Raw genomic sequence first — 23085 nt, forward strand, 5'->3', positions numbered from 1 at the left:
ATTAGCGCCATCTGTAAACAAATTAGTGCAACTGAACAATAAAATGCCTAATCAGAGAACGAAATTGGCACATTTTTGACAAAGTTAGCCACATGATTTGCTGTTCAATAGCCAATCAGAATCGTCCAAAAAGCATGTGTTATATGAGTTGCATAAGTACTTTTTTGTAGGAATTTCTAAAATTGATTTCAAATAAATCAACAATATCGATTATCGAATCGACAAAATCGATTATCGAATCGACAAAATCGATTATCGAATCGACAAAATCGATTATCGAATTATGAAGCGGTTCGGATCGTTGCCCGGATGGTTCGGATCGATGCCCGGACTGTCCGGATCGTAGCCCGGATGGTCCGCATCGTGCCCGGAGGCTACGTGTTGTTTTTGGGCTAAAGCCAAGCTAACTCGCGAAAACAGCTGATTTAGCTCGCTAATCGCACGCTAATGGCGTCCAAGATGGCCACCGCGCGAAATTTTAACCTGAAGTCCGCTAGGACCACGCTAATTTGCGAAATCAGCTGATCTAGCTCGCTAATCGCGCGCTAATGGCGTCCAAAATGGCGGCCGTGCGAAAGTTTAACTTAAAATCTGCTAGGACCATGTTTTTTTAGCTAATCAGCTGATCTAGCTCGCTAACCGCGCGCTAATGGCGTCCAAGATGGCCGCCACACGCTAATGGCTTCCAAAATGGCCGCCGCTAAGGTTAAGCTTGCCCTTGAAATCAGCTGATCGAAAAATCAGCTGATCGAAGCCCCCAGGATAAATTAATAGTGCCTGGTGTATTTTGAGTTGCATATTCGATACCTATGAAGGCATTTTTATTTTTTTTAGGAGGGTTGTTCTTGTGATCAGCTGATCGAGACCTCCAGGATAAATTTTAGGTGCCTGGTGTATTGTAAGTTGCATATTCAGCCATTTAAAGGGGGTTTTGTTGTTTTTTTTTGACAAACATTTCTCGATAAAATGGGGGAATTATTTGAAATTCGACTTTTTCAGGCGTACAGGTCGATTACGAGGTTTTCGACGTCGTAGATTTCAATTCTAGCATCCATTCGCAAAAAAACACGACGCGTTTCATGAAAATAATTTTCTTTATCATTTTAAAGCATACATTTATCTTACAACCATCAAAATATACAGAAAAATTAGAAAAAAAAAGAAAAAAGAGATACATATAAACAGAATTTACACAAAACTACGTACATCATCTTAATAAAACCAAAAAAAAAAAAAAAAAAAACACATTGAAACAAAAACAAAAAAAAACAAATCTAAAAACATCGAAAATATGTCTAAGCTATTCCATTAAAATTCGTATAATCATATTACAAATAAGCGTAGAAAAAAATTCTTTCCATAGTACATAATTCATTAAAATACAAGAAAAACCAAAAAATTCAGATTTTTTTTAGAAATGAGAAATTGGTAGGTAAGTAAAATCTTAAAATTTCATAAAAGTCAGAAAAATTTAAAATTTTCATCAAACTAAAAAAAAAACAATCATAAAAGCCAAAATTTTTTTAAATGTTCATCAAAACAAAGAAAAAATGATAAAAGTCAAAAAAAGTCAAAATCTTCATCAAAACCAAAAAAAAATTTTAAAAGTCAAAAAAATTAAAATTTTTCATCAAAACCAAAAAAAAAAAAACAATCATAAAAGTCAAAAAAATTGAAAATTTTTCATCAAAACAAAAAAAAACAAATGTAACTTTCATTAAAACCAAAAAAGAACGATGGGACGATCGAAACAATGCAATGAAATTCATAATAACTCGCATCAGTCTTTCAAAAACAAAAACAAGTGAAAAGAATTTCTTAAAGTAGGAGGAAAAAACAATTTTTCGACTAGGTCACATTCAAAAAATACATATACACTACACATATTCAGGGGTCCACAATACACGTAAATTATTTGAAAATCAAATCTTTTAAATTTCTTCTTCTTCTTTTTTGGTCCAACGACCTCAATATTTATCTTCTAAATTTTAACAATAACACCCTATACAACTTACACAATACAATAAGAAATCACAGGAATATTTGCGTGCTCCCCTGCATCTCGTTCATCGCATTAATAACATTACAAAGAAAAAGAAAAAACATTACTAAATCTAAGGATGAGAAGAAAAAACATAACGATTCAAGAGACCTTTCATCTGTATAATGTCGCCAATTGCGTGTGTATTGTGTCTGTGTAAGCTACAAACTACTCTATTATAACAGATAAATGCTTTTTCTATTGAATGGGGTAAGGAGGAGGAGGGATGAAAGTGAGAAAATCGCGACAATAAGGAGTAATTTCGTCGTATGTCGACGACAAAGGAAGGAAATCATTGGAGATATGAATCAATTTACTCTTCTTTTTAACACGTAAGTATGCCTGTCTATTTATTTGAAAATGTGGTAAAACGCCAGTAAAACTCTGCAGTGGATTCCAAAATAATGATAAAATTTACAAAAAAAATTAATTTATCCCCCCCTCCTCCCTAAGCCAAAACATCTTAGCAAAAACAAATTTCTGAAGCCCCTCGACTTTAAAAAAATGTATGAAAAATTCCCACACGTTCTAAGAAATTCCAAAGCCACTGAAAAATTTCAAAAAGCATAAAAAAAAGTTATTCCAACCTTTGCATCATTTTACTGGCACTTTACCTCACCTATCCTGACTATTGCGCACTCTGGTGACTTTTAGGAACCTAATTTAGCCATTTTTTTTTCAAACCTGGAATGCAACATTTTACTGGGCAAGGCCTCAAACACGAAAAACGAAACATAAGAAAATAACGACGACGAAACATACAAACAAAAAGTTAAAAAGCACCACATTGAAAAAAAAAATTAAGACTAGGCGTGGTAAAATGATGAGTCACATAAAGAAAAATAAAAAAACAATCCGCCAAAAGTGTAGTAAAGAGGGTCGGGGCGGCATCGCACAAACACACATTACAAAATTCATCATAATTACTACCCTTATGTGTAGTATAGGCAAGATAAATAATAATCCAAAGTACACGTAACTTATATACAATAAAATAATTACACGACGTAACAAACCGATAAAATCAAATTAATTCAGCTAAACATCACAATCGTTTACATTTAAAATGAAAATACATTTCGATGACGCTGATTTTTGGTAAAGAAAAAGGGTATCACAGGTCATCTCGACAAAGTTGGTCAAAGCAACAGGTATTTATCATCATATAAATAATAAAGTAAGTATTATAATGAATATAAATCGACGAAAAAAAAAAATATTCGAAATCGAAATCATCAAATTAAAATTAAAAACACATAAAAATATTACACAACTTTTTCCATCAATAATATGTAGTATGTAGTATCGAATGTAATAAAAATCATTGAATAGTAAAAAAAAAAGAGTTAAAATTAGAAAAAAAAATGAAATAAAATAAACGCAGAGGGCGCGCGCTTTGGCCATTTTAATTAATACGAAGGGCTAGTGCGTCGCGTTGGCATCATCTGCTAATATGTTCGGGTTTATTTAGAGCAGCAGTAGCCAGCGTAATTACCAGCATAGGTACTAGTATGCTCATTAAAAATGAGATATGGTTTCTACTTAACGGCGAACTACCTCCGTTTACTAATCCATCACAGTCAGCTGCAACAAAAACCGGACAAACGAAAAAAATTAATAGCTAGAATTAGGTAAAATAACAGCAACAACGGTAAGAAGGGCCAGAGCTTGATGAGAAACGTGAAAAATCATCAGCTGTTTGGAGCAAGAATGAAAAAGAAAAATGCCCAACGAAAAAGTGCAGAAGAAGCAGCAGGAGGTAAGTAATGAATAATTTGGAACGTTTATTTGGACAGAAACTAAGGGGAGGGAGGCGATGCAAAAGGCAAGATGGGCCACACATGTTTTTGAAAATTTCAAAACTAGCAACGAGGAGAAAGTGACGAAAATTTGAAAGCCTTATTCAGAAAAAAAATGGTGGAGAGGAAGTTGCAAAAGACATTTGAAAATTCATTTGGACAAACACAGCACAGGGGAAAGGAGATTTAACACGTTTATTCAGACAAAAATGATGGAAGAGGGAGGGGTGCTAAAGTCAAATTTGAAAATCTGTTACTCAAAATTCAAAAGCCAATTAGATAAACAACGAAGAAAAAATAACAAAAGGTACAAAAGTTGAAAATTTTTTCAAAAATTATTTCAAAAATTTCAATTTGAGAAGTTTTTGAGAAATTTAAACGTGAAAAATTGTCCTGTTTTCAAAAGAATGGCGAAACAGAAAAACGCACAGAAGAATAAAAATGGAGTCAAACGTTTCGTTTACAAAAATTTATGTTCAAAAGTTATTGAAAAATTAAAATATGAAAAATCATCCTAGAGAAAAATGCTTAAAAAACAAAGGAGAAAAAGGTAAGTAATGAAATGCTTATTTGGACGCAAACACAGGGCAAAGGAGAAGATGCAGAAGACAGATGGACCAAATGAGAGAAAGGTAAGTAATGAAAATTTAAAACGTTTATAGAGACTAAAATGGTGGAATGAGGGGGGGGGGGCTGTGCTGAAGTAAAATTTGAAAATCTAAATTTTAGAGATTTTTGAAAAATTCAAACCAAAATCAAATTATTTTGAGACGATGAGAAAAAAGGTAAGTAATGAAAATTTAAAACTTTTTATTCAGACAAAAATTGAGGAATTGGGGGGGGGGTACCTGAAGTAAAATTTAAGAATCGTGTTCAAAATTCAAAAGCCAAATAGCTTGGAAGGGGGGTGGAGGTAAGGTAACAAAAGTGAAATTAAAAACTCGTATTTCGAAATTCAAAAGCCAAATAGATTTGATGGGGGGGGGGGAGTCAAATTTGAAAACTCGTGTGACAAAAATGGTAGACTGGGGGGTGGGGGTGTGCTGAAGTAAAATTTTAAAATCTAAATTTTAGATATTTTTAAAAAATTCAAACCAAAATCAAATTATTTTGAGACGATGAGAAAAAAGGTGAGTAATGAAAATTTAAAACTTTTTATTCAGACAAAAATTGAGGAATGGGAGGGGGGAGGTAACAGAAGTAAAATTTAGGACTAGTGTTCAAAATTCAAAAGCCAAATAGATTGGGGGGGGTAAGGGGGTAAAGTCAAATTTGAAAACTCGTGTGACAAAAATGGTGGAATGGGGGGGGGGGTGGTGTACTGAAATAAAATTTGAAAATTTAAATGGTGGAATGGGGGGGTGGTGTACTGAAGTAAAATTTGAAAATCTAAATTTTAGATATTTTTGGAAAATTCAAACCAAAACCAAATTATTTTGAGACGATGAGAAAAAAGGTAAGTAATGAAAATTTAAAACTTTTTATTCAGACAAAAATTGAGAAATGGGGGAGGGGAGGTAACAAGTGTTTCAAATTTCAAAAGCCAAATAGATTGGAAGTGGGGAGGTAAACTCAAAAGAATACTGGGGAAGAGGTCACAAAAGTGAAATTAAAAACTTGTTTCAAAATTCAAAAGCCAAATACATTGGAAGGGGAAGGGGGTAAAGTCAAATTTGAAAACTCGTGTTTCAAATTTGCAAAAGCCAAATAGAAGAACAACAAAACAAAAATAGAAAACAGCAATTGAGTTGGAAGAAATAATTGATAAATTAGTTTACAAAATTTTGATATTAGAAATAAAAAGAACACTGCGCAAAAAAGTAAAAGTGGAGAAATTTTCAAGAATTTTGTTTTCAAAAATTTTAATTTCAGATTTTTTGAAAAATTTAAACGTGAAAACGAGGAAATTGAAATTGAAAATGTTTATTAGGACAAAAACAAACACGGGGGAAGGGAGAAGATGCACCCCTGAAGACAGATGGACCATAAGAGACGAAGAGAAGAAAGGAAAGCAATGAAAATTTGAAACGTTTATTCAGACAAAAATTGTGGAGGAGGGGGCGGGGTTACTAGTCAAATTTGAAAATCTGTTTCAAAATTCGAAAGCCAAACAGGTAAACAACGAAGAAAAAATAGAATATATGTAGCAGAAAGAGCTAGGCAAATGAGCTGTAGAAATTTTTGAAAATTGGAAAGTTTTCAAAAATTCTGGAAGAAGTGACAATCCTTTCATCCCTCGTTCTCCTACTGAGGCTTTGTAAAATTTTCTCATAAAATTTTGAAATTTGATGGATCGTGCCGAAATTGAGAGCTTTCCGAACAAAGAAAATCATGCTTTTACTGTATTTCCCTCTACTTACTTTTTTTTCGAAAAATTGAAAATTCGGAGGAGGGGGAAAGGGAGGTGATGGAAATTGTAGCCACCTGCTGAAAAAATTTGTTCCACAATTCTTCACAAAACCTTTAGGTGTACGAAAAAAATCAGATGATTCAGAAAAAAGCCTTCTTAAAAAATATTTAGCCTCGCGATTGCAAAATTAAAAATTAAAAAAATCAAAACAAAATTGAAGGTGATTCAGAAAGAAAGTGAATCAGTAAACAAACAATTAAATATACTGAAAAAATACCATAATTTAATTAAAATTATGTTGCCCAAAATCCACATTTTGCTAAGAGGGGGGGGGTTACATTCCACCAAATCCTCGCCATATGCACGTGAAAAAAATGAAAAAAATCAGAAATTGAAAGTGAGAAATCAAAAAACCCACGATTAAAAAAATTGAGCCCCCATATTTTAAAAAATATGCAGCCACCTGCACGAAAAAAGCCAACTGAGAACTTACTGAAATATCAAAAATAAACCTGAACTATTTAAGTAGGTACCTAAGGAATTTTGAAAAAAAATTCACTCAAATTCCATCAACTTCCATAAAATTTCCCTGGCTCAAAAAATTGCAAAAAAAATCACAAATGGACATCAGTTGTGCAGTTGAAAAGAACGAGGAATAAGGAGAGACAAAAGCCACAGCAGGGGAAAAACATAAATCACAAGGGATGTGAAAATTAGAAAAGTAACCTTACAACTACTATCTAAAGAACGAGAAGCAAAAAAACATGAGGGAGCGAAAGAAAAAAAAAAGTTTGTGCCCTAAAAAACTGGTTTCCCTCTTAGACCACTTCTCCAACACCGAATATTATAATAATTTGCATGCAAACATAAAACATTCAACAATTTGCATGCAAAAATAATGATTTGGAACCCTGAAAACATGTGCTTTTTGTGCAGGTACTTCACCTCTCTCCTTCAATCGTCTACTGGTCTACTCGCCTGCTCGCCTGCTCACCCAAAAAAAAAAAACTATTCAGTATAGAAAAAAATATCATAACGTGAGAAATTGAAAGCCCACTCCCTTAAAGCATTAAAATAGAATTTTGATATCTCTTACCAATTTTTCCAGCTCACTCAAACAATGCGCTCAAGCCTCAGGGCAACCGCGATCGCCAAACGAATTCTTAAAACCGCGACCGAAAAATTTCTAAAACCGCGAATCGATTTAAATTTACAATCTTTAAAATTTGCACAAAGAACCGCGACCGACGCGACCACTATCTAAAATTTCAAACAACATTACTTCTTGAAAACTTTTTAAAAATAAAAAACACGAAGTATCTTTAAATCCGCAAAAAAAGTATGAAACGGACACGCGACGCGAGCGAAAAATGATGGCCAATTAAAAATTTAGAAACCTTAACAAATTTTTAAAATCGCGAAAACACAATCTGAATACTCGATCGAACACACTAACGCGGATGGTTGCTAATACAAGTAGGCAGGTACTGGCCCCTCCTCCTCCTCCTCCTCCTCCTCCTCAAAAAGTCAAATAGGTTTACCACACTGCTTTCTCTCAGGTATAAAATACACAGACCTCGTTTTCACCTGTCATGAAATTTTAAAACTGTCCACTTTGTAAAAGAAAAAAAAACAACCTCCTGCTGGTCTATTGTAAACAATTTTCAAAATTTTTACGACCCCCCCCTCCCCTCAATCACGTACCTATTTAGATCAATAAAAGACCACCTGCCGGCTATTGTGCGGTGTAAAACATTTCTAATCTGTTGTTTAGTTTATGAAAAGACAGACAGGTGTAAATAGAGATGCCCCATGCTGGTGAATTTGGAATGAATTTGCAAAATTTTTATTGTTTTGAATTTATTATCTTGAATCAGATAAGAGGTTTATTTCAATAATTTAATAATATTTTGATTTATTTCAACCCAGTTATAAAAACATTGAAAAATTCATAAGAGAGAGAGGGGGGGGGTAATTGTCAATTTCTCTCAAAATCTGAACACCAAAAAAACAACTCATGAAACTACCCCTTCCATTACCTTACATTTTATAAGACTTCTACAGCAATATTTTCAAACTCGATCGATTACCTGCCACCAGTAAACATCACCCCCCCACTCCAACCCCCCGTCTGGCTATTTTTAAATTTGAAAAATCATTAATTCAGGTTCAGCTGATAGGGGCATGAAGGCGAATACCAGCCAAGGCACGCTCGTAATTCCCCAGACAATAGCTCGGCTGCTCGGTGGCTCAGGGCACACACAGCACACGCAAACGCTTCCGTTCGATTTGGTTTAGGTAGTAGTAAAATATCGGGTAAAAATTCATATCGCGATATTCTACTCGAACCCAAAGCAACCGTAGCAATTCTATAAATTGCAAATTGATTTCGAAAACCTCGTCTCTCGTACCTCTGCCTATATACCTGTCTGCCATTTCGTTCAGGTTAGGTTATGTATCGTGTAGTAATTGTAATGTATAGTGCAGTACGTGTTGCCTGACACACTCGTTGTGTTATGTATTTGCCACTTATATTATACTCTCGTACTATACAATACACGAATTACTACCGAGCAACTTTCCAGACAGCCAAAAAATTTACAACACTATAGCAATTTACTAATATTACCTACGTGGGAGTAGGTAGGGTAGCTCTGATCGACTTATGTCGTTTCCTCAATAGTCCAAAGTACCTAAGGTATTCGTGATACAGACGTATATTTTTCTTTGTCTGGTATCGTTCACAATATTTTCATTCTGTCCAGCCATAGCCCTATCTGACGAATTGAGGAGGAGAGGGGACCTACCCACACAAAGTATTAAAATAATTTATTAACCCTTTGGGGAACAGCGAATAGCAAATTGCGAATGGCGAAAAAAAAAAAAAAGGTAGTGAGGTACCATATCGTGTAACACGCACACGCTCTATCCGCCGCGTCGCTTTTAAAAGACATTTCTCGACCCGATTCGATTTATCGGTCGCTAATTTGATTTAAAAGTTTACTATTTTCAAATGTTGAGCGTGAAAAAAAGGCCAAAAAATTCCATTAATAACTTTAATACTCTTCTACCTCACACCTCGTCTTGTTCCTTTTTTCTACTATTTCTTACAATCGTTCTCATAAGATCGTTTCCGTCTTATTTAGCAATACTAATCCGAAGCACGAGTCTAATACCTCAGCTCATTTGTAATTAATTCTTTCGATACTCTCGGTGTTACACCAAAAGAAATAAATTAATTAAAAACAGCTTTCGAAGCAATTTTTGGAGAATCTCACAACTAATGAAAGGAGAGAGGAAGGAGTGAGACAGACATCCCAAACTAGCTTACAAAATAAAGAAAGAACCAACACCAAAGACGAGATAACTAATTGAAGCATACGTTTTCAAACTGCACTAAGTCCATTTTCAAAGATTCTGAGGTTGCAAGGCCATCTAGCATAAAGTTGCAGCCCAAAATGGCTGATTTTTTGATATGTTGTGCCCAAGGGTCTTGGCTACAGTATATCAAAAAATCAGCCAGTTTGGGCTATTTCTACGTTTCCAAATTGTACTAAGTACCTACCATGAATTTTTCAGCAATATTTTTTTGGACTTGGTGCGTTTCCTTTTGGAAACGTATGCTTCAATTAGATAACCACCACCTTTAGCCAATATAATAAAGTACCAGAAGTAAAGAAAAACTTACCATGATGTGTAATATTGAACATCAATTGTTGATCACTACTATCTTGATGCAGATCCCTTCTGCATGATTTGGTTAACGAATACAGCTGCAAACGACGCCCTCGGCGGGATCCATCGAAGGTTGACGTTTCTGGTAAATTGTATATTACAAAACAGTATTTATCCGTTGGTGCGGATACTTCGCTCAACGGTATCGCTATTAAATAGCTGGTGCCGTTGCTGTCGATCCAGTCTCCGTGGCACGAATAACCTGCAAATAGAAACAGATAGCATTAGTCTCGAGAAAAACAAAATCAAAAAGATACAGACAAAAAATCAACTTAGGTAATTACATACAAGAACTAAAAATGAAAATTAGAAATCATTTCCTAGAAAAGGGATCGACAAAGACTTAAAATTTCACAGATTAGTAAGTACATAAAATGAATTTTTAAATAAAAAAAAAATTGATAATACAGAACAGTAAACTTATGAAATGAATCATTTAATTTCCAACGTTAAAGAAAATGAAAATCAATGAATTGAACTACTGAAACTTCAGAACATGAAATCTAATTCAAGAAGAAATTTTGATTACCTAAGTAACATATTAACAAATTTCTGAATCAACTACTGAAACCATGATGTCTTTGATTAAAAAGATATTTAAACTCAAACTGGTAACTAAGTTTAATACTGGAGATCATACCAAAAAAAAACTACTAAAGTGCTTTGCAAATAGGTAACAAACTTTATGCAACCAACATTGAACACCATACCAAAAAATACTTACTTCTGAAAAAATAAGAAATAAATCCTCAACATGTTTGAGAATCTAATCAATAATATGTATTCCAAATTTCAGATTGTCCAAAAAGGATGATAAAGTCACAAAATTAACTCATTAAGTAAGTGAAGAGGGAAACCAGTGAAGATGGCACCACAAAAAAATGAATGCCAAACTTATTTATAGTCGCACACTAATTACATAATTTGAATGAAGCCTGTAAATTTTGATCACTGTATCTTGCACAAAAGTGAATAAGACCACAATTAACCCTCAAGATGATTGAGAATCTAATAAATAATCTGAATTTTGTTGTTAAAAAGTTTCAATGATTCATTGATTCAGCCACCATTCCAACATTGAAGATAATAAAATCACTAAATTAATTACTGAATGATAGGTAAGTACTAAATCCCGGAATGATGTCGTTAGTGATGTAGTTATAAAAACTATCACATCGCTTAAAAGCAATACCTGTTAGTATTTGGTATTGCCAACTGAAACCCAAACCTGTTAGTTGTTACAATCACTTTTTATAAAATGATTATCTTAGTAACGCTTTCTCATCGCCATGAAATCCTTATCTGTTATATGAATGCATGAATGGTCGCGCACACTTTCCAATAAGTTCGGTGTCCCTCCCTTCCCTAATGACCTACAACAGGTACACTGACATTCTTAACAGTACTCAGCATGTATGAGCACGGTGTGTGTGAGTCAGTATCCAAAAGCGATAGCAATAGCGATACCAAAAGCGATACTAATGACATTGCTTCAAATAAACTTTTAGAAAGTGATGTCAGTAATTCCTGATAAGAAAACCCTGTTACTAACAGTATTGTTAACATCTTCTAAGCGATGTCGTCGTAACAACTAACAACATTGTTCCGGGCTTTAGTAAGTACTAAATCCTGGAACAATGGTGTTAACTATTACAACAACATTGCCAAAAACTGTTAACAATACTGTTGGTAACAGGTTTTTCTTATCAGCGTATTATCCACATTGCTTTCTAACCATTTTATTTGAAACAATGTCGTTAATTGGGACGTAGAATAGGTATGGAGCGCTAGTGTGCATATTGTTGAGTAGGTAACGAAAAGGTGAACAACAAACGTCGACAACCAATCACAACATTGTTTCATTCAGAAATAAATGGTTCCGATTATAGATTTACTTTATTTTTTAACATTCATCAGTAGTTATCAGTGATAATAAAATTATTATCACGTATCGGAGGTTTGTTGTTCACCTTTTCATGCCTTTTCGATTTCACTGCTAGAGTTCAGCCACTCCGCGTTCTACGTTCGAATAAAACTGTTGCTGTTGGTATTGCTTTTGGATACAGACACACACTATGCTCATAATATAAGCGTGCGCAACCATTCATAGATTCATACAACAAATAAGGATTTATTCACCGATGCATAAGCGATACTGAAATAATCGTTCTATAAAAACTGATTGTAACAACTAACAGGTTTCGGTTTCATTTGGTGATACCAATTACCAACAGTTAAGTTTTAAACGATGTTGAAACTGTTACAACATCATCATCAACACCATTGTTGCGGGCTTGAGTAAGTATTATCAAGTGTAGAGAGAAGCAAGTGAAGGTGGCATGATAAAAAAATGCATACCAAAATTATATAGTTACTTACATGCTAATTACTTAATTTGGATGAAGCCTATAAATTTTGCCCACTATATCTCATGCAAAAACAAGTTGGACCACTATCTTACTCATTTAATCAACAATCACAAGTTACCAATTATTAAATACCATTAGAAGAAGTTCTTAACAAAATTTCTGATCTAAAAAAAAAGTGACACCTGACAGGGTAAATTAAAATATAACAATAGCAAAATACATTACCAATTTATGAAAACTCGAATACAGTCTCATAATTAATAAACACTCACATTGAATAAATCTAATTGATATGTAGGTAGGTATAAGTAATTTAAATTGCACGCATAAAATCATATCACATTGAGAATAAAAAAGTTAAACATTGAAAATAATATCCACAAATAAATGAAATAAATAAAACAAAAGTTATTATAACATTAACGCGAAAGAGATCAATTTTCTAATGAGAGATGTTCACACCTTGACAGTCAACAACAAACTGACTAGGTCTGGCAGAGAAACTTTCCAAGAAAATAGTAAACAAACAATATTGGTATCACCTTACATTTTTGGCCTAGTGGTTTCATTTAGTTTGAAGTATAGAGAGCGCTAGTCGACAAATAGGAACATTGGAGAGACCAATTTTGTAAGCACCTAGCGCTCTCAATGAAAAAACTGGGTTTTGCGTAGAATTGAGAATTTTGAATCTTAAATTAATTTTTAAATCTTTATTACAGGAAATAAAACTGAAACTGAAACAGTGAAACTGAAACTAAAATTGAAACTGGTAAACATGAAAACATCAAATTCTAACCAGAGATGTGGGGTATTTTACTTCTGTATTAATACAGCCATATTTTATGCGTACAAAATACAATTTCATGCAAAAAATAAAATACTGTATAAGTAATACAAAATATAATTTTATTCACTGAATTTCATGCGCAAGGTACACCAACACCTATTATGTCAAAAAATGAAATATCTGTATTTTTACATTTAATTCTACCATTGATCAACTTATTTTTGATTTTAGAAAAAAGTTGATGAAAACCTTGGAAACTTAACTGAAACTAAAACCATATCAAATTCCTCAATTTTAAAACCTCTAATCAATTCAAAATTCAAGAGCCAGAGCATGATTATTAAAATAAAACTGAACAAACCTATTGTTAAAAAAAAAGGAACCAAAACTCAGATTTAAGTACAAGTAGTACTCAGGATTAAAAAAGGAAAAAACTGTCGATTAACCTTGACAAATAAAAAAACTGTAAGTGGACGAATACGAGAAGACTGATGAAAAAAATTGATAAAAATGACCATTAAATTGCACAGAAGCAACAAAAAGTTCATAAAAAATTATCATTAGAAAGTATGCAGTTTTTTTATATATATATATATTTGCTAGCGACCAGACATGTCAACTATGCTTGGCATATATGCAGAAAAGTGAACAAAAGATTAAAATTGGTATAATTTCTGTTCTAAATCACTTATTGAAATTTTATTTGCAGATTCAGTCTAATATTAAAAAAATCTATGTTTTGAAAAAAATAATCAGATTTTTAGGCTAAATTTTGAAGAAAATTTTTGAAAATGGAGTTGAAGTAATTTGAATTTTGAGAAAGTTAAGACACCAAAAGAAAGCTTAAACAGCATAAAAATTTTTGATGTTTCTAAATTTTTTATAGGCCAATAAAATACTGAAAAATTTCAAGTCAAATTTGTTGTCGTGTACACTCAGGATCGATGTATTTGCATACATCTCCACCAGCACATCACATTCTACTCACTACAAATTGACTGTAGACCCTGCGTTCGTCCTCGCGCCTTGATTTCTAAGCCATGCGCCCTCTGGTGAAAGTTTCTGAAAACTCATAGTTGACTTGTATAGTAAAATTAACCCATGACTTGTCAACTATAGTTGAGAAGTTGGTCAGTCCACTTGTATAGTAAAATTAACCCATTCAATAGTTGACATGTCTGGATACTAATACCTATATATATCTATATATATATAAAAAAAAATTTCCAGAGAAAATATTGGAAACACAGAAAATAATAAAAAAAACCGAAATACCTATGTAAGTATTAGGTAGGTACCTACTTAAGACATGAAATTGAGACAAACCAAGTAATAACATGATCCAAATTTACTTAAAATTTGCTAAAATCACATGAAAGTATTTTAAATCAATTATCAAGTGCCTAAAACTATTTAAAAAGCGGTATACCAAATCCAAAAATTGTTACAAACATCAAAAAGTTGATAAAACAACATTAAAATTAGGTTAAATAGGGCACAAGTTGTTCTAAATTTTGAGAAAATTGCCAAAAATGACATGAAATTGATAAGAATTATGGTAAAAATTTAAATTGTCATCAAAGCTAAAACCAATTAAAAACAAAAGTAAGTAAATTCCAAAAAAATCTGAAATTAGAAATTTTCAAAAACTTCCGAGTTGACTCAAAAACTATTTTAAAAATTATGAAAAAAACTGATGAAATATCATCAAAATTTGATAAAATTATTGAAAAACTGCCTAGAACTTGCATAAAATTTGAAAATAGTGCATAGCTAAATTGATTTAAAATGATAGAAAAATTCCTTATTTTAAAAATTGAATGAAATATTAGCAAAATTACAAAAAAAAAATTAGTTACTAGAAAGGGAAACAATTGAAAAAATACTCAAGTAAGTAATAAAACTTAAAACAGCATCAAATTGCACAAATTATTCAAAAATTGAGATGAAATTCGCCAAATTCACTCATAAGAATTGCTTCAAAATTTGTTCAAATTATCGTACCCTAATTTTTCAAAATATATTGCAAATGATGCTGTACAGTGTACATGGCTCATAAAATAAAACGAATACATAAATTACTAAAAAACAATGAAAAATGTCGCAAATATTAACAAAATATAGGTACTCAAAATTAATTTTCAAAATCGTAAAAATTGCAAAAAAGCGATAAATAATTCCCTTATTTAGAAAAAAAGGTAGGTTCAGCGCAAGTTGTTTTAAATTTCAATAAAATCAAGAATGAAATATTGATTAAAAAAATTGGTAAGTAACAATAGCAACAAAATGATAGGTAGGTAAAATTTCCTAAAATATAGCACAAGTAGTGTGCTATAATCTTGTCAAAATTGCCAAAATCAACATAAAATTGTGATAATGATAAATAAATTATGAAAGATGATCAAAACTGCGCAAAATGACCAAAAAGCAAGTGAGATAAACTTTGGAAATTAAAAAAAAAAAAAAAAAAAAAAAAAAAAAATGGCTTGGATAAAAATTGTGAAAGTTTAGAAGGCTTGAAAAAAATTGCGACAATTTTGTCAATTATTGTGAAAATTGAATAAATATCACCAAAATATGTGAAAATATTCAAATTTTTTTGTAAATTAAAAACATTTCTTGCAAAAACTACCTAATAAATTCATATTAAAAGTGGAGAGGAGGAGAAATGAATTTTCTTACAATAAAAATGGGGAATGTTTTATCACATTGCAACCTGTTTTTCAAATTTTTATTTTCCTTTTTCTCCTGCCCTCTTCACCTTTGGGGGGGGGGGGTTGAAAAACTCGAATATCATAAAAATAAAAATCCAATCTTGAAAATTCCTACCTGCGGTAACATCCGAATTACATTCGGATTGAAATTCCATGGTTTCTGGTTTGGTACAGCCCAATGACAACATTTGCTTGCCTTTCTCACAATTCACCTTCTCTTCGGGCATATTCTCTCGCATTTGCTTCGTGCTGGCTGCGAGTCTCCACAGATCATTATTACTGACCGTGTATCGTCCCAAAAACGGGCATCTTCGTCTTCGCAAATAAGGCGCTGCACAATGAAAAAAAAAGGCAAAACAAAAACACATTAAAAACAGAAAAAAATAATAAAGAAAACATTATCCAAAGTATTATGTACGTCTTATGATATTTATGTTAGTACATGAAACGTGGCCTTATGCAAATCACAACCACCAGAATAACCTATAACCACACCGCCTCGTCTCATCATTCAGCACGCATAAAACTTTCGACACAGGAAACGTAGCATAATAATTCGCAACCTCTTCGTGGAAGAAAAAAACCCCAGCACGAGAAGAACAAAAAAGACGCACAAAAGGGAAACAAAACACAATAAACGATAAATAGACAACGATAAAGTATAATTCCATAATAAAAAAGGTTATAACACCGAGAAACCGATAAAATTTCCGTCTCTTTATTAACATGAATTAACTTTTAATCATAAAATAGTAACGAGCCAAAAAAAAACCAGAAAAGTAAAAGCACACAAGAGGAAAAAAACCAAGAAGACGAAGAAGAAGAACCCAAGCCAGCAAAGTTCGCGATGCGGCGAATTCCTTCCCGCTTTTTCAAACTCGGCTAAGCAGCAGAGATGGCCGTAAGTTGCCTTGAGATTCTCGTCGTCGTACTACACAATTTCCAATTTTATAAATTTTTCAACAACTCGCTATTAAAAAACTTAACAACGGTGTAGAAATTTAAACATACAGCGAGATGCAAAGGGGGAAACGGAGAAAGAGAAAGAGAGACACAACAGGGTGAAAAACGAAAAACAAAAAAAAAACCTATAAAACGATAAAGTTTACATAAAAATGCCATCTTTCCTCAAGTTTTTTTCCTTTTATATGGAATTCTTCGTCCTTTTCGCTTCCTTCCGTCCTTCTATCTGTACATTTTTCTCGTTGTCTTCTTCTTTTGATGCGAGAGCGGGTTATACATCGTATTACGTCGTAGTCGTCGTCGTTGAAGAATTTTTTTCCTTAGCTAACCCCCCTCTCTCTCCCCCTCCTTCCCTCCTCCAGCCACTACAACTTGGTCTTTTGTAATACTTTAAATGTAGTTTTTAAATTGTTGAGAATCGTCGAAGAATTTTCGGGGATAACTTTCACCGGAGTTGTTGCTGCCACCGCCGCCGCCACCGCTGCCTCGCAAAATCTCAACTTTACCAACTTCGCTACAACAATTTTTTCCCATCATAGCCAGAAATTACCGCTAATATTTCTTTTTAAAAGGTTTACTCTTTTTTTGCCCTTTTTTTTTTACCGGCTTTGTCTCCGCTCGTCGTCGTCGTCGTCGTCGCTTTCGCAATCGCAAAGCGAACGAAAAACTTTACGGGAAATTACGCGAACCCGCAGGAAAGTTGTCCACGAGATTTTTCCAGACTAACTTCTGCGAATACGCTTATAGTACTAGGTACTAGTAAAAAGAAATCGCTGGACTTTATTTATAGAAATTAATCTTTTACGACCTTCCATTAAAACCATTTCGGCGGTTTAGAAGCGCATCGAGAGAGTGGAGTAGGAGCAAGGAGAGGTGGGGAAAGGAGGGGAGCAGTCTTTTGAAAAAGTAATACCCTGCCGTAGGTTTCGAAGGTCCATAATATTTTAAGAACTTTGTACTTAAATACTTAAGATCAATGATGCCGAGCGATTGTGCATAGATTTTCCTCAATTTTTGAATCAAAGAATTAAAGGAGAGGGAGAGGGGAAGTCAGTGGGCCATTTTAGACATCAACATTCGGATGCTTACAATTGAGTAAGGCAAATAAAACGTTAACGAAATGAATTAAGTGAGCTGTGAATGTTGCCCGTGAACACTCGGTTCGTTTCCACGACGCTGTCGTGGGAACGTTCGAACCGACGCGCTCGCGAACGACGACGATGACGTGTTAATAAAATTGCCTACTCGGTTCGCCGTAAATACGGAATCGTACTATCAGGTGCGGTTTGGACTCGATTCACATCGTATTTTGCCTTCTTATAATAAATTTTTATGCATTTTTCAGCGTTTTAAAGATTTTTAACGTCGATTTGACCGACTAGTCGTTCACTTTGAACAATTTTTATAGATATTCAAAGTAAATTTTGGTAGATTTTAAACATTCTAATTTTTTTTCGACTATTTTTCACAATTTTCAACACTCTTTATGGCAATTTCACCAACCAGTCTGAGGAATTATTGGTCAATTTTCGAAAAATTTTGAGCAGCTGTCGTATGTTGACCAATAACTATTTTGTGCATTTTATGCAGTTTTAGTGGCATTTTGCCCAAACTTTGACAAAGTTTCACCAACATTTACTCAATAAGACGTAAATTTTGGTAGATTTTAAGCATTCTAATTTTTTTTCCGACTATTTTTCACAATTTTCAACACTCTTCATGGCAATTTAACCAACCAGTCTAAAGAATTGTTGACCACTTTTACAAAATTTTGCCATCAATTTCACCATTTTTGATTGTTTTTTTATGATTCTTGAGCACATTTGAGCCATTTTTCAATTTTACCCATTTTTGGTCGAATTTACTAATTTTTTAAATCAAATTTCTACATTTTTTCAATTCTGCAATTTCACACGTTTTTTTATCATTTTCGTAAATTTTCAACTAGACTCGTTTTGAAGTGTGTAGATAAATTTGACAAAACTTTCAGTCAATTTCATCAAATTTTTTCGTCAATTTTACCAACTTTTCAATCAGTTTTTATCATTGGGGGGGGGGGGTAATTTCACCATTTTTTTTTTTTGATTTACCAATTTTACACTTGTTTGGGGTTTGTTCAACATTATCAATTATTTTCGATCACATATTTATTTTAAAGTAAAATTGTTATCCATTTTTACAAAAATGTCATCAATTTTCAATCAATTTTTCCAATTTTCCAATTCACTTCACCATTTTTCAATTATTCAACTCAATTTCATCGGTTTTTGGTCAATTCTATGTACTATTTTTTTAATATAAATTTTACAATTTTTTGACCAATTCTTCGCATTTTTTTGATGAATTTTATCAATTTTGGCTATTTCTTCATCAATTTTACGAATTCATTATCACTTTTTACAATTTCCAAGAAAATTTTACGCTTCTTGTTTTTTTATTTCATTCATTTTAGGTTGATCTCGCCTTTTTTTCCTGTTCATTTTTACCATTTTCCCGCCAATTTTACAATTTTTTTTCAGCTCAATTTTTATTCGAGTCAATTTCATTGGTTTTTGGTCAATTCTGTGAACAATTTTTTTAAAATAAATTTTACAATTTTTCGACCAATTCTTCGGATTTTTTGATGAATTTTATCAATTTTCTTGGATTTTTCTAGTCGGTTTTGCCAACTTTTCTATCAATTTTGGTTATTTCTTTATGAATTAATTTCCATGCAAATTTGACACTTTTCGATTTTCTATTTCACTTATTTTAACGTTGATCTTGCCTTTTTTTTCCTGTTCATTTTTACCAATTTTTTTGGTCAACTTTACTATTTTCCCGCCAATTTTACATTTTTTTTTCAGCTCAATTTTTAATCAAGTCAGTTTTATCGGTTTTTGGTCAATTCTGTGTACTAATTTTTTAAAATAAATTTTACAATTTTTTTTAACCAATTCTTCGAATTTTATCATTTGGGGGGGGGGGGGGGGTTTCAAGTCGATTTTACCAACTTTTCCATCTTTGAATTAATTTCCAAGCAAATTTTACACTTTTTGATTTTCGATTTCACTTATTTTACGTTGATCTTGCCTTTTTTTCCTGTTCATTTTTACCAATATTTCTGATCAACTTTACCATTTTTCCCGCCAATTTCACACCTTTTTCAGCTATATTCACTTTTTCTTCAACCTTATCAATATTAAAGTCAAATCTTCGCCTCATTTTTGGTTAATATCACCAACTTTTTCGTCCATTTTAAATCAATTTTACTATATTTCTGTATCTTCCATGAAGGAGATAGTTTTCTTTAGCCAATTGTACTTTTTTTTTTTGGTCCAATGTTTCACCTCCTTTAAGAAAAATTTTCACTTTTTTTAACTTTCAAAAATTTTTGGTCACCTATTCATTATTTCAAAGTCAGTATTACCAATTTTTTAACGACCAATTTTCAATAATTTTCGCATCAATGTTAACAATTTTTTTCATTTTTATCTACTGATCAAGTAGGTATGTACTTTTTTTTTTTTGATAAAAAAGCATTAATCCCTAGAAATGGTCAAATTTGAATTTTCAAACATTCACTAAAAATCTAATAATGAATTTGAGCAGCTTAAATTTTCGAAGCATGTTCATTTATGAAAAAAGTGATTTTATGCTTCCAAGATGTAATTTCTATTGCATTGCTAAAAAAATGCAATAAAATTTACGAGCATTTTTTTTTTTTTTTTGCGATCTATAGATGGAGGAAATTTTCTCGTATTAAAATTTAAATTCCATGAATTGTTTTTACAAAGTTGAATTCGTGCTAAATAAATCCCAAAAATAAATTGGAGGAAGATGAGACGTCAAAAAAAGGCTACTCAGAAGTACATATCTTGGTAGAATCCCCAGAATTGGTCATATTTAAAATTCAATTTTTTTTGTACCATCAGGCAACAATGCTCCATTGCATGTTTTCAATTTTCGTACATTCGAACATTTTAATTTCAGCGAAAAATAAGATGGCAATCTTTCCCCTAAACATAATTTTCTCGAAGATGTATTTCTTTGCATAAATAAATAATAGAAAGTCACTTATAGTCCGAAATCCTGCAAAATTTCTTCGAATTTTCAACTATACGCACCAACCCCCATTGGTATTCAAAAGTAACCATCAAAAATACCCTACACAAAAAGGTTCCAAGTTGGCGCGTCGTGATGTTTACGCCGTTTACACGTTACCAACCCCTTTGTTATTCGTAAACAACATTTCCAAGCATGCAAAAAGGTCGTTCCAGGTAGGCAGGTAACCGGTTCCATGTTGAAGCGTTGCGATGTTGTTTACTTGAACTATCTCTATCACTCACGCATCCTTGAAAAAGCTATGTTATAGAGAATAATAATAAGTTTGAGTTTTTCTCAAAATCCATTTCGCGGACCCCATAATTTTTGTTTTTTTTTCAATTGCACCAAAATTTTTGAGATCCTCAATTTTTTTTTAGAAAATATACCTACATTTTGAAAAGTATAAAAATGAGAAAATGACAGGAATTCATCGATTTTTTTTTTCCATCAAAGGGCAATAAATTTTAAAAAAAATATACATAAACATTGAATCGGAAATTTACGCGAGTACATTATTAAAATGTACAGAGAAACACGTCTCAAAAAAAACGTGGCCTATTTTATTAAGAAGGTGAGCTTCTAAATGCCAGTTTAATTAAATAATTGAAACCGAAAGAAGGAAGCATAACGAGTGACTTGCATTTGTGAGCTTTTTACTCGACTTTTATCAAAATCAGCTGATCTTTGCTCCTGAATGATTTATCCAATCATAAGCGAGTATTCGCCAAATTTTGAAGACACGAGTTTCCGATTCTGTTTAATAGGAAATTTAAGTTCTTTCCAATGGTCTTAATTTCAATTTCATGGTCATTTCTTCAGCCTTTCACTGATTTTCAAATTGTTCTGGTTGAATAAAATGTTTAAAATTGAGTAAAAATAAATTTTCAAGGATACCATTCTAAGGGAAATTTCACGACCCACACAATAAAACTTGAATCATTCAAATCCGCCCAACAGTTTTTTCACAGCCACCATTTTTCTATATTCGAGCGCTGCAATGTCTCCAGAAAAACTCGCTTGAAAAAAATCCCTCATAAACATAACAACAGGTACATAGAATTGGTGTTTTAAAAAAAATATTTACGAAACTGTAGATTTTTTTAGTCATCTTTAATGCTCTTTTCGAATACGAAATTTGATTTCAATGTATTTTTGAGAAAATCCAGCACCTTTGAAGTGAAAAAAAATTGAAAAGACGAAGATATAAAATGAAATTTTCTTTGAAATAAATTGAAATGGTGTACATTATGATCATAATAGCCTAATTCTCGATAAAATTTAACGTTTTTTCAACTTGTCTCGAATTTGAGACCATCCATTGAATTTTTCATTCAGTTGTGACTGAGATGCTTTAGTTGAATAAAACGTCCGAAAATTTGAAGAAAAAAAAATTACCTTTATTATGAAGGAAATTATGTAAAATAATTTTTCATGGACACCAAAAAAAATTGCTCAATTCCTCACTGGCCACCTTTGTCTCTAAACAGTGAGCAGTTTTTAGGTGAAAAATTTCTTTTTTCAAGCAGACCCACGTGTACGGATCTTGAAAAAAATCATACAAAATATGGAAAGAGGATAAAATTTCCTTTCTTATAATCCGGCATATGACAATAGGAGTAATTGCACCCCCCCCCCGCCGATCCTCCGGGACAACTTTTTTCTTAAAGGGGACATCCTAAGGAACATTTTAAAGCAAACTTGCCAAAAAAAAAGTTGGCCTTACTTACAAAATGGCGGCCATTTTGAATGACAGGTCAGCCGAAATTGCAGATTTTGCGTTTTAACATAGGACTTGCACGAACTTTTTCAAACTTTACAAAGGTAGATCGAAAGATCATGCAAAAATTTATTACATGTCAAAATTTCAAGTGCTAAAGTGCGTTTTTCGATTTTTGGTGAATTTTTGAAAATCCAATTTAGGCCAAAAATGAGGGAAAAAATCAAAATTTTACCAAATTGACCAAGAAAGCTGAAATTTGGGATATACCCTATTTTCGACATGCCAAATGGATTGGTAACGGTTTCAACCCGTTTTGAGCAGTTCTGGAGCCTCCAGCAGATTTTTGAAACTCGAAATTCCCACAAAATTCCATCAAATTGGAGTTGTATAAAGCTGAAATATATTCTAAAAGCTAATTTCAATACGCTACGAAGTACTGCAGGTGAATTTCAAGTCGTTTTGGATCCTCCAGCGACTTTTTGAAAATTACTAAAGCCTCCAGCAGATTTTTGAAACTTTAA

General features: G+C 32.6%; 1 protein-coding gene across 1 annotated transcript in view; it reads right to left on the reverse strand.

Annotated features, from left to right (window-relative positions):
- Positions 1–1075: 1075 nt before the first annotated feature.
- The window catches only part of LOC135847000 (uncharacterized), a 537248-nt gene continuing 515238 nt past the window's right edge, over positions 1076–23085 (reverse strand). Inside the window, exons 11-13 of the mRNA XM_065366376.1 lie at positions 15911–16126; positions 9879–10127; positions 1076–3625 (exon numbers count right to left, since the gene is read on the reverse strand). Of these exons, the coding sequence (XP_065222448.1) occupies positions 3483–3625; positions 9879–10127; positions 15911–16126 (608 nt within the window). The 3' untranslated portion in view covers positions 1076–3482. The remainder of the gene's footprint in view (positions 3626–9878; positions 10128–15910; positions 16127–23085) is intronic.

This window comes from Planococcus citri, chromosome 5 (assembly GCF_950023065.1).
Source record: "Planococcus citri chromosome 5, ihPlaCitr1.1, whole genome shotgun sequence".
Taxonomy (NCBI): domain Eukaryota; kingdom Metazoa; phylum Arthropoda; class Insecta; order Hemiptera; family Pseudococcidae; genus Planococcus; species Planococcus citri.